Source organism: Taurulus bubalis (genome assembly GCF_910589615.1).
Source record: "Taurulus bubalis genome assembly, chromosome: 11".
In the NCBI taxonomy this organism is placed as follows: Eukaryota; Metazoa; Chordata; class Actinopteri; order Perciformes; family Cottidae; genus Taurulus; species Taurulus bubalis.
The window spans coordinates 26,129,627-26,143,446 of NC_136599.1; the positions used below are offsets into that span (position 1 = coordinate 26,129,627).

General features: G+C 42.3%; 1 protein-coding gene across 1 annotated transcript in view; it reads right to left on the reverse strand.

Moving 5' to 3' along the window:
* The window catches only part of prkcz (protein kinase C, zeta), a gene marked incomplete at both ends in the record, with an annotated part of 116,249 nt that overhangs the window by 10,801 nt on the left and 91,628 nt on the right, over nt 1-13,820 (reverse strand). The window contains 2 exons of the mRNA XM_079226819.1: nt 7,071-7,160; nt 8,802-8,881. Of these exons, the coding sequence (XP_079082945.1) occupies nt 7,071-7,160; nt 8,802-8,881 (170 nt within the window). The remainder of the gene's footprint in view (nt 1-7,070; nt 7,161-8,801; nt 8,882-13,820) is intronic.

A 13,820-nucleotide genomic window follows, 5' to 3' on the forward strand; every position in this document is an offset into this window, starting at 1 on the left:
TGGTTCACCATTTACATTGTAAACCACCGTTGCTTCTTCTGACTTTGAGTAGCGTTCGATTGTACTTTTTGAGTTACGATTTGTCTGGAACGCAGAACCCACAATGCAACTGGTCTGCCGACAGCCTGGTTGAAGATCGAGGTGAGTTGTGCTAGTAGCAGTTAATGTCTGCAGGCGCCTGCATCCCCCTTTAACCAAGTAGTTAGATCTGGACGGCACTAACACATTACCTGTTTGGTTGTTTAGGTGTGAATACTGTTGAGGATCCTACACTCACAACTTGCTTTCCAGGCCCACTTCTTGTTTGCCAGTGTGTGTGTGTGTGTGTGTGTGTGTGTGTGTGTGTGTGTGTGTGTGTGTGTGTGTGTAGTTGCTACAGTTTCTGTGCTTCATTAGTGTTATTGGTTCAAAGTGCTCTGTGGGAACAGCTTCAAACAAACAAACAAACAACACAAAACCCTCACGTTCTCACTTCATACCTCTTCGTATCGCTCCCTCTCCATCAAATTGGCCCACCTTTCCCGTTCTCTTTCTCTCCCTTTGCTAATATTTTTTTGTTTTTTTGTTTTTTCAGTGACTCCCTACACTCCTCCGTCAGTTTCACCCCCTCACATCCTGTCTCCATCATCTTCCTCTCCGTTTGTCTGCATCTTACTCATTGTCAATTCTTTCATCTTTTCACATCCCTCTCCTCCTACTTTACCCAGTCTGTCTGATGTGTTGTTGGGCAGGTTAAAGCTCTGTGTGGTGGTAATGAAGCACAGTGAAGGGCAGGAACGAGCCCCCCCCCTCACACACACACACACACACACACACACACACACACACACACACACAGGGAGCACCCCTGAGGCCAAAGGGGCACATGAAAGAGGTCTCGCCATAGCTATACAATCCATGGGTTCTTAGATCACAGCACCTGCCAGTGTGTGTGTGTGTGTGTGTGTGTGTGTGTGTGTGTGTGTGTGTGTGTGTGTGTGTGTGCGTGAGAAAGAGAGAGATAGAGAGATGTGTTGGCATAGATGCTTTCAGAACAGAATTGGACGACGTGACAGTCAGGCTGATCAGAGAGCCGTGGATGTGACTGCAGACTTCCCACAGTCAGCAGTGAAGCACTTGCACTGTTTTCACTGTTTTCACTGTTTTCACTGTTTTCACTTCATCCCACTGAGTGGAGCTTTGGCTCTCGGCGTAGTGGAGGACGGCGGGCAGCGTGGAAGCACATCTCCCTCAGAACTGGGAGATCAATATCAGTTGACTTCACTGTTGGTTTGAATTTTGTCCGTAAAATATTTTTCAAAATATCTGTTCAGATCTGCTGTCAGACTGAATGTCCTACAAAGAAAAAAAGTGAATTGTTCAAGTACGCAGCTCGCTTCAATGGACGGAGGGACACGTATGGGAAGAAAGCACGGTGCTGTGTGAACCGGTTGTGTTCTCTTTTGTTAAACTAAATGCTGAGATCTAAGAACATGAGACACTTGACAACACAGACAGGACAAGAAAGAGCAGTCAGACAATCAAACTATGAACAACTCCGTGAAGTAAGAACCAAACACTGTGTGGGCACATTTTACTCTTTGCTGCATCGTGACTTTTTATTGCTCACCGGCACTTCTCACAAGCTTCAGGTATCCTCCTCTTCCCTCTCCTTATCAGGCTACCCGGGTGATTCATAATGACTAGTATGGACAACAGCTAGGGACGTAGTGTGAACGGTGAGAAAGACTTTGAATGGTAGGAGGGAGAGAGGTGGATGGGTCAATCAAACAGGACTTTCACCCAGGAGACCGGTGATAGTGTCCCAAAGTGTTGGAGAGTTAATGTGATTTTACTTTTGTGACTTTTTATTTATGTACTCATTTTTAGTCCAACCAAAATGTAACAATGCCCTTGCCTTAAGATACATTTATCTGGTTTCCTGTAAGATGACATGCTTTTATTTTGAAGTCCCAATGTGCGCAGATTGATTGTCTGTGTTTTGTGGAAATTGGCGTGAGTGTTGGCTGTGTATGTGTGTGTGTGTGTGTGTGTGTGTGTGTGTGTGTGTGTGTGTGTGTGTGTGTGTGTGTGTGTGTGTGTGTGTGTGTGTGCGCGCGCTATTAATGTATTTGTGCCTTTGTACACAGCTCTTACGTTGTTTTTTGGGAATTTATCAATACGTTTAAAATCATCAGTCAAGTGCAGGACTATCTTTCAGAGGGGTATGCAACATGATATATATATATATATATATATATATATATATATATATATTTAGTGATATACTGAATTGTATTAATAAGATGTCCTTATTATGTCAAAGTGTTGGAATAAATGTTAAATATTGAACTGCAAAGTAGTGACGCATGATACCTTTTTTTGCATTGAATCATACTGTTTGTGGATGTTTGCTGAAATTCATTAGATGGCCCTACCAGCCGCCACTGGGTCCTGGTCATTGAATGTATTTCTGTGAGATCACATTGGAAACATTTGAGTTCTGCCAACCAGTCAGCGAACACTTTGGCTATCAAAGCTATGCTAAAATTATTTTTGATCCCAAACTAGGGTGAACAGATGTCCCAAAAACTTTGTGACAATCCTGACACTTGGCTACGAAATCGTTGAATTAAACCAATTCCAGGTTAAATGAAACCATCCATCTCTGACAAGGAGACCGGTGTCCAGTGCCCTGATCCAAGCCCAAAACAGAAACCTTATTGCAGGTAGCTGGAGGAGTGGGAAGGGAAATATCGCATGGATCATTTCTGTCTTATGAGATCGAAGCAAAGTGTTTAATGCAAAGTCTGCAGGAAAAAATAACCTATCCAAAAATTATAATCTGGCCTGTACCAAAATACTAATTGTGCTTAGACGTATGCTGCCAACCTCTGACTTTCCGCTGTTATTATGGAATAAAACACAAATATAAATGATCTATTTATTGGTTCAAACGTAAGAATTCAGAGGATGGATGTCTGGTTCCGGCCTGATGGAGCTCAGTGTCCATGAAAAAGAACTCAACTCACAGTAGTGAAATCTAGTTGTACCCGCTTCCAAATGATACATTTCTCCTCAACGCTCATCAACCTGACAGTTCTCTGGCAGTGAAGAACTATGGATCTGGCGAGGGCATGAAAGAGAACGGCAGGTAAATGATATTCAAATGTGTCATCTCTTCAGAGAGAAAACCCGGCGCTCCCCCAGGAACCGTCTGATGAATATTAATACGTGGTAACAACAGCAGCAGTGTGCCAGGCCTGTCAGGTCTGGGGACAGGTTTGGAGTTTGAGGGCAGAGAGCGTCGCTTCTCCTCCTCGCACAGCTTTGTCAACTTGTTTTCCCTCTGTGCTACACGGGGGCCTCGTCGCTGGGCTCAGGATTCCTCCACGCTTTGATATCTTTCAGCAGTTTGCCTTTGGTGTGTACTTCACAGGCTCTGTGGCAGCACTCATTAACGCACTCTTGACAATTGCTTCCCCCCTCTTTTGCGCCAGTATACTACCTGCCACCCCAGCTAATTGTCCCATGAGGGACGGGGCAACAATGAGGAAAGAGTAGTGGCCTTAATTTTTCCTTAACTAGCATTCACTGTAAACTGGAAACAAGTGCACTTGAAACAGTGTAGCATTTTGAAGATGTAGGCTCTATTGTGCATGATTTAATAGAAGATTAAAATACAACAACTATCATCACAGCTGCTAATTGCTATATATACACACAAGGCAACCTTTTCTGCTTCATGTATGTGGAAATGCATGGAAATACTAATTAACAGTGAAAAATAAATCAGCAAATAGAAACAAGTTTGCAGGCTTGGCAGAGTCAGTATTGGTGTTAGGGGACACTCATACATTAAGCAGCTGTACATGAAATAAAGTTTGAAATAAAGTTTAATACTAAAACCCAACTCAACAAAGCGTAGATTATTTTTAATGGAGACTTGCACAAAGACTGTGAGGCAAATGAATTGTTGACGTTGTCTGGGCGACGAAATGAACTTTAACATTTTCGGCTTGATGTGTGAACGCTTTCGGCCTTTGTCCCCGACGCTGAAGTCTGTATTGTTTGATGCCTCCGTCGGCCTCCAGCCGCTCTGCCTTGTATCCGCTGGTGCTCACAGGGAGGTTTCATTGAAGCGCTCGTGTGACCGGTGTCGCTCTGGTGGCTTGTCTGTGCCTCCTCAGAGGGCTGCCCAGTGCTGCTGTTTAACCAACCACCGCAGTCCACTGGGGCTGGGCTTCAGATTTAGCCAAACAGGTTCATTTTCATCTGCAGTCAATGACCCCTCGTCGTTTGAAACAACGCGTTAGATGTGATGGGACCACAGCAGTTATTTTGTCTAATCATTTATTTTATATATTCCATGCTAAACATAAGGCCATGTTGGTTCTGTTAATAAACTATTTTAAACCACAATTAACCTTCTTTAGGGTTCTTTCTTAAAGGGAATACTCTTAAAACTGTAAATTGAGCATTATTATTATTATTAATTAATATATATTATGATAACTATTGACATCAATAAAATATAAAAAGTGTATAATGATAAAATGTTGGGCCATTATGTCCAGCCCTAGACTCATACTATAGCCCTGGACACATTGTGCATGTAGGTTCAGAAGAAGAAAAGAGAATCACTGAGACCTCTTTTCTTAAATCTATCTCTATTAATGGAGGCCCATTGATAGTCACAATCTTAAATTCCACCGGCAATCACAACCACCTCACATCACCATTACCTTAACATTCTTCATGTCTGTCATAGGTGGTGAAAACCGACTATATGCAGATGTAAAGATCCTTAATATTGTATGGCTTCTATTCTTCTTTCATGTCCGCTTCAAATGAGGTTGTGCGTTAGGGCGACGCCATCAATCACGCAACTGCAACCTCTCTCTCTCACACACCCCCAGTGCTAAGCTTTCACTTGAGAATGTGTGTGTACATGTACACGTGTGATTAGGAATTCACTTTTGTTGCTCCACATAGGGGGAAGGCACTTAACTGCATGGAGCAGCAGTCTACACACATACACACACACACACACACACACACACACACACACACACACACACACACACACACACACACACACTATATACAGTAGATCCATATTATCAAGTCAGACAAAGGGAAATGGGAATGTGAGATGACAGCTGTTCTCAGAGCTGATTGGCATTGAATGTGGGCGTGAAGTGTTTACGCTCTGTTTGTTGCTACATTAGTTGTGACAAGCCCCAGATCAGCTGTCAGCAGCTGTCTGTCAGGAAGCAACATGCGATGATGAGCTATATGCTAAGTGTATCTGGAGCATCACATTTGTGGGTTCCATTATATTCTCAAAATGGCCAGAAAAAGAGAACTTTCATGTGAAACTCGCCAGTCTGTTCTTGTTCTTAGAGATGAAGAATATTCCATGCCAGAAACTGCAAAGAAACTGAAAATGTGTCTGGGTGACCCCAAACTTTTGAACGGTAGTGTGTGTGTGTGTGTGTGTGTGTGTGTGTGTGTGTGTGTGTGTGTGTGTGTGTGTGTATATATATATATATATATATATATATATATATATATATTTTATATTTGCACACTTATGTATTGAAAAAAGAAGAAATCATAGTTTGTCAGCTTCTTGATGAGTGACGCTGTTCGGCACTGACTCCCCCCCACTGTCACCTTTTTCCCTCCTTCAGTCACAGCTAAGCAGGGCTCTCAAGTTTTTAAGACAGGTAAGAGTGACATTTTGATTGGCTGATGAGTGGCACCTCGCGGCAGAGCTCCAGGGGATTCGGGGGAGACGTGCTTGATTCCTCCATGGTGAGGGCAGCGCGACCAGGTCATGTTTGTGCGCTGCGGCACATTAAATAGCCTAGAGGTTTTTTTCAGCGTGAGAAATACGATGTGTGGCGGGAGGGCGTGACTTAAGACCGAAATGCGTGACAGTCACGCTCAATGTGTGACACTTGAGAGCCCTGGCTAAGCTACACATCGCTGCATGTAGCTGCTAACGCATCACTTGCAGCTTGACTAGATGGACTTTTGTGTGATAAGTATATCATTATTTTGTGATCTCCTGACATCCCGAGAATCAAGCTGCCTGTGCAAGGTATGAAAACAGACTCAGTAGAGCAAAAGGTCTATAATGCAATCATATATATATTTACTTATTTGTGTTTTTTAATATATATATATATATATATATATATATATATATATATATATATATATATATATATATATATATTAAAAACCCCGCACAATACCAGTCAGTGAACTGCTTTAAATCTGAAACAATCACTCTCAGGGGATTGGAATAATTGCATATATTTGAGAAAACCTGGTTTGTTTACCAGACTGTATTACAACAGACTAATCATTCAGGAGCTGGATTCACTAAAATATTGCTAACTATGTGGGGTCACATCAACACAATACTATTCATTTCCCAAACAGCTAAGGAGAGCTATAGATGGGTTGATAATAATTCACGTATTCGAGCAGATAGCCAACTGAAGGTAAAGCTCACGTCAGCTTCTACTTTTCATTCATTATTTTCCCTCCAACAACGGATTACGTTAGCTAACATTTCAGACATAACAAGATGCATAACAGGTCAAAGTCAACTTCTGTTGAAGAGATATTTTTGTTCAGCGGAGGATTTCACAGACATGTAGGTCATTGAAAAAAGGATTTTGAATTTAAACAGTAAATAACTTTTTTTCAACAAGTCCCAATGAGAAAAAACGGTTCCTTATTAAATTAAATATATCTTTTCATAATTTTTTATCTTTTTTTGTTTTGTTTCAGCGATTACCTGATTTTGTTTTCATGTCGTGTTTGTCATGTTTTTTTGCTATAATTTGGGCCGACACACTGGTGGACTGGAGGCTCATATTTTGTAGCAAAAGGTTTTTGTCAAAGCAGACTATGATTATGTCATCTGTATGTTTTGAGAAAGGCTATACAACATTACATGTGCTCCTCCCTGCTCCTTTTGTGAGCATGGAATATGTTTATTTTGAATAATTATTGTGAATATTTAATCATAGCATGCTATTTGTTTCTCTCCACACTCACACTGCTCTTACCTGGTCCCAGTCTATACTGCGGAAAAATGTGTGTGCCTTGATATCTGTGAAGCCCGTCTGGACCTGGCATCCCAGACGCTCCTTGGGATCCTGTTGGGACCAAGACAGCTGGTCAGGAACACAAACAGGAGGCAGTGTATTTCATGCACTGTGAGATTATTCCTTAGAACGTCGATGTAGACGAATGCAGGCTTACTGTGAGGTGGATTTTACTTTACGTGGACATTAATAAAGTCCAGGGGGGACTATGTCGAAAGATACCATTTCTCTTATTATGTTTCAGATCTTAACAGAACGAATTAATAATAATGCTGACCACACATGTTTGCATCATGCCCTGCCTGTGCATGTGTACATGTCACCCCCTCTAACTGCTTAACTTGGAATGCCAATTTTTCATCACAACAATTATGCCGATGCCTTACAGAGGTAAAGTGCATGTGAAAGGCTGCCTGCGTGAAGAGAAGCAGCCAAGCTACACTACACCATGGAGACACACATAAAACCGTGTTGCAAAAAACATTAAACCTTGGGCTGAAATGCAAAAAACACACAGAATAAATGGGAATGCTCTGTAATAATTCGACACAAATAGATTTCATCATATATATGTCTTAAAGGGACACACCAGTGTTTTGACATGCATTTTCTCAAACAGCTGGTCACTGTACGTGTTAACAAATGCTACTCAAGCAGTGGGAAATTGTGCATTTGTTGGGGACTATTTTTTTTTAGCAGTGGATGCATCCACATGTGGTGCTCTGATGAGTTTTTGTGGCAGCAGGCCATTGTATGTGGGATTGAGTCAAAATGTGTGTTGATGGTGATGAAGGAACATGCAAGAACAACAGCGTTGCTCATTGATGTCAATAGATTTGGACAATAATGGCACAGAGAAATAAGACGGCAAACAGAATGCATTTATGTCGCGCCTTTATCCAAAGTGCTCTACAGTTTGACCAGTGAAAACCGCAAGAGTACAAACATCCGAGGGTGAACAAGAAAGTGGATTTACGCGAAGATGCCTACAGAAAAAATCTCACTGGAGAGATGACGAGATTTGGAAACTTCTGTCGGTAAGGGCTGAAGCGTAAATACTCAGAGAAATTCAAGGAATGGCAAGTACCAAACCGGCTATGTGAGCGTGGTGCTTTTGCGTCATGTCCTGCCCTTCTGCAAGCGCTACCCAGGCCTACAACGTTTATATTTAAGTATTTCTAGATTCTCTGGTCATTGTCACGAGTTCATATGAGAAATCAGTTTGTGACTGAAACATATAAAAACACTGACACAGCATGTGTAGCCCTCTGAAACATGTTATTTCGTATGTCTTGCTCCATTTAAAATGATTTACTTTAAATGTGTGTTCAAGTTAATTCATAGTTGTATTATTCCAATGTTTAATAATATGACGAACCTGTATACGTACTAACTGTGAAAGGAAGAAATTAATTGTATTGACCCTTTCAAAAGGGAGAGCGCATTTCCTTGAATTGTAGCACAGGAACTAAAATATGCACTTAGTAGCAAAACATAGAGGCCTTCCCTGGTCCATGGCTCGCCCTAAAACAGTCATGATCCCACACGAGGATTTGACTGAGCAGAAGTGTACAGAGAGAGAGAGAGAAAGAGAGAGAGAGAGAGAGAGAGAGAGAGAGAGAGAGAGAGAGAGAGAGAGAGAGAGAGAGAGAGAGAGAGAGAGAGAGATGATTGGGAGTGGACTGCTCTCACCTTGTTGAGAAAGCCCTTGAGGACGCTGGCAGCTTTCACCGATAAAGACCTTGGGATGCGAATGGGCTTCTCAAGAATAACTGTTGGTGGAAAGAAAGGAAGGACAGCCACACAAAGAGAGGGAGGGAGAAGGAAAAGGACAAGCGTGAGTAAGGAGGAGGATGATTCACAGTCCAACCTGCCTGTGGGTGACCATGTCTGCTGAGTGGGAGTCAAAAGAAGGGAGGAGATACAGAGGACACTGTTTTGTTCTTTTTTTCTCACTTATGATGAGCTACACAGCCTTGAGACTCCCACAGCTTAACAATGTCATACGAGCGATGAACACAAATTCTTTGAAAATGTTTTTCCCCCAAAATCTAAATAAATGGATGTAGTGCTGCCTCACACATTAACGGCTCACGCTGAGGTGACCAGAGTTTCCCCCCTCCAATCACAGCTCAAGGTTAGGTGATCAGTGTGTGATCCAAAACCACGGCCCGCCACTGATGAACAGGTCACACTTTATAATAACAACACACTATTTAACATTAGTAAAGCATGAGTAAACACTTAATTCATTTATAAAGCATTGTTCCAACATGAACACTCATTAGCAACTCATTAATATGCAATTCATAAACACATTTATACATGTTTTATTCTTGATTAATAAGCTTGACCATTATGCGTTTCATGATTGGGTTTTCATACTTTATAAATGATGGATTACCCATTTGTAAATTAAGTATTAAGGACTTCATAAAGTGTTAGTAAATGATATTAATAAAAAAAATGTAATTCATTCATGCATTTATATATACATATAATGATTTAGCTATGCACTAGTGGTTAGGGACTATGTTAACATGTGCTTTATAAACCTTTCCCTTTTCTGTTGAGAAGATGACTGAGACGTGTGTTAGCTTTGAGGCACTGTTGGCCTTTCAATGTCATTTATTAATGCTTTGTACACAGATATTCTTCATTTAGATGAGGTCACACAAAATACTTAACTAACCACTAGTAACTACCTGAATTAATCATGAATTGCAGTATTAAAACATGATTATAAAGCACATGTTAACATAGTCCCTAACCATTAGTGCAGATCTAAATCATTAAATGTATAAATACATGCATGAATAATTGACATTTAAACACTTTATAAATGATCTTATTAATCATCTATAAGTCCTTAATAATTGGTTTGTAATATATATATTACTTAATTTACAAATCCATCATTTATAAAGCATGAACCAGAATAAAACATGTGTAACTGTGTTTATGAATTGCATAGCAATGAGTGTTAATATTGGAACAATGCTTTATAAATGATGAATGAAGTGTTTGCTCATACTTAACTAATGCTAAATAGGGTGTAGTTATTATGAAGTGTTACCAATTAATACATAGACTATATACATATTCATATGATACATAGACTGTATATAAAAAGTGGACTCTAAATGGACCATCATTTACTATATTAACATAATGCTTTAAGGCACTTTTCAGACCAAGAGGTTTCTGCTTGGATTGATATGAATGTATATTTGCTTGGACCCTTTCTAATGCCATTTTCCTCTTTATCTTGTCAACAACATACCCTCCATATCCTCTCGTAGTACGATGTATTGGGGAAATTACATCCAAAATAGTAGTGGTGATTTCAAATGTAAATGTCGACACCTCGAACCTTCCATCTATTGTGCACAGCCCCAGAACTGTTTTATAATGACGAATGCAGTTTCATATAGTGTTCACTGATTAGGGAAGGCTTCCTGTTTACCATTTGTCGCTGTGCATTAGGGAGGGTGGCTGAATGCTATGCATGGAGCTACCAGCCTCAAACTGCTGCCATTTAGGGGGAGAGGGCCCGCATACTTTGAAGTGGCCTACGCCTACACTCACACACAGAGTAATGAAGAGAGGTGAAACTGAGCGCAAACAGATACGCGTGTGCATTGTCCACATGCTAAAACTAGCAATGACAGTTGTGTGCCTCTTTTAACAGTTGCAAGATAGGGCCAAAGATGTTTGTTTTCGGTCAAACTTCTGCTTCCAAGGGGGAACAGTTTTTCCCAAATATATTTCAGTTATTAAAATTGTACATGTTCTAAAATGAATGCCACTTTGTTACATGTTTGCCAGCTGTCTGTCTGTCTGTCTGTCTGTCTGGCATGTGCAGCGCTGATACCCAAAGCAGGGTCTGGCACAGGGTCCAGCTAGGTGGCATATGGCTGCGTGGCATCCTATAGTGAAAAGGTTGGTTTCCGTTGGCAGGAATTCATGGAGAAACCTGCTGCTCTACCAGTAAGACCGATGGCAGATGCTAGCCGCAGTGCCATGCTATGCTCCTGACAGTCACAGCAGAGACATATTGCGTCACATGAGGCTGCTGTAGTACGAAGGAATTTCTGTAATAGAAGAGTGTGTGGTTGGCTGTGTGAGAGAGGGAGGAGGTGAAGGGGTGTGCTGTGTAAGGGTGCCATATGGCTCCAGGAACACAAATGCAAATATGACAGATATTAGAGAGGTTCCTCTACCCTGAGGATGTGATCACAACGAGAAGGGTGAAATAGATAAGAGGTGTGCTGATAAAAATGCACACCTTCTGAATCCCATCAATGCTTTAGTGTGGACCGTCAAAAAAGAAGAAGCTTTGACTCCAGTCTAGAAGCAGCTTCAAAACACACAAGATAAATCTGTTTTTGTGAAAAATCACAAAAGATCCTACTCAAAATCTAATCGCTTCTTTGTATAGATCGGAGGAGATTTTCACACGTACGAGAATTGTAATTTCCTCATCATTGTAGCACACACACAGACACTATACAGAAAAATCGGTATAAGCACACAAGTGAATGTAATAAAAGTGCTGCTTTGCTTGAGTGTCAGTGGCATTGGCACATGTTCTTTGCACAGAGCATGGACTGAGAGCTACTCAGATGCACAGTGATACTATATTATGAGGAAGGAATCACAACTCTGTAAAGTTATTACAACAATGACTCCATTCATAATACGGCTCATTTTATTACGCCAGGCTTTCAAAGTAGAAGTGAATGCTGGCCGTCACATTTCTACATCCATCTCCTTATACTGTTAAAAATCATAATTATGAAACGGGGTCATGCCATCTGCAGAAGTTCTCTGATGACTCTGCAGTGGTCGGGTGTATTAGGGATGAACGGGAGGAGGAGTACAGGGCAGTGGTGAGTGACGTTGTGGAGTGGGCCGGAGAGAATCACCTGCTTCTGAACGTGGCCAAGACCAGAGAGATGGTGGTGGACTTCAGGAGGAAGACGACGGCTCCGAGTCCTCTGAGTGTTTTGGGAGAGGATGTGGACACAGTGGAGGAGTACAGGTACATGGTGTCTCATCACATGGAGGAGGAGTACAGGTACCTGGTGTCTCATCACATGGAGGAGGAGTACAGGTACCTGGTGTCTCATCACATGGAGGAGGAGTACAGGTACATGGTGTCTCATCACATGGAGGAGGAGGAGTACAGGTACCTGGTGTCTCATCACATGGAGGAGGAGTACAGATACCTGGTGTCTCATCACATGGAGGAGGAGGAGTACAGGTACCTGGTGTCTCATCACATGGTGGAGGAGTACAGGTACCTGGTGTCTCATCACATGGTGGAGTAGGAGTACAGGTACCTGGTGTCTCATCACATGGTGGAGGAGTACAGGTACCTGGTGTCTCATCACATGGTGGAGGATTACAGGTACCTGGTGTCTCATCACATGGAGGAGTACAGGTACCTGGTGTCTCATCACATGGTGGAGGAGGAGTACAGGTACCTGGTGTCTCATCACATGGTGGAGGAGTACAGGTACCTGGTGTCTCATCACATGGTGGAGGAGTACAGGTACCTGGTGTCTCATCACATGGTGGAGGAGTACAGGTACCTGGTGTCTCATCACATGGTGGAGGAGTACAGGTACCTGGTGTCTCATCACATGGTGGAGGAGGATTACAGGTACCTGGTGTCTCATCACATGGTGGAGGAGGAGTACAGGTACCTGGTGTCTCATCACATGGTGGAGGAGTACAGGTACCTGGTGTCTCATCACATGGAGGAGGAGGATTACAGGTACCTGGTGTCTCATCACATGGTGGAGGAGGAGTACAGGTACCTGGTGTCTCATCACATGGTGGAGGAGTACAGGTACCTGGTGTCTCCATCAACAGCCGACTGAACTGGAAGAACAACATCAATGCTGTACAAGAAGGGGAGGAGTCAACTATTTTTCTTGAGGAAGCTTAAATCCTTCAATGTGTGCAGCAAGATGCTGGAGATGTTCTACCAGTCGGTTGAGGCCAGCGCCCTGTACTTCACCATAGTCTGCTGGGGGAGCAGCATTGGAGCCGGTGACACCAACAGACTTAACAAACTGGTGAAGAAGGCCGGCTCCTTCATCGGCTGCAAACAGGATTATCCGGAACAGGTGGTGGAGAGGAGGACGCTGAAGAAACTACTGTCCATATTGGACAACCCGGACCACCCTCTCCACCTCTACTGCAGGACAGAGGAGCATTTTCTCCAAGAGACTCATCCAGCTCCGCTGTCACAAGGACCGCTACAGGAAAACATTCCTGCCCACGGCAATAAGACTTCATAATAAGTCACCTCTTGCTAGATCTTGCTACTATGACAAACACATTTCCCCTTGGGGATGAACAAAGTATATATCCATCCATCCATCCAATGTCCCAACACCAATAAACATGCTCATGCAGTTTGACTGATGGAGAGCAAAGTCCTGTGTTGTCGGTAGCCTCAGTGTGGTTATTTTCCGTCATCAGAGTTCAAATGAAAATGCCATCAGCTGCCAAATGAAGCAAACCAAGAGAGAAACATGCTGAACTGTTCCACACATGCACCCTAAATCTTTAATAGAGGCCATGATGTACTGCCAGATTTTCCGCAGTTCATAAGGGGTGGGGGAGCGTGCATTACAGCATGCGTATGCAGCAGAACTTCATTACATGAATTCTCAAATATTAACCCATTTAATTTCT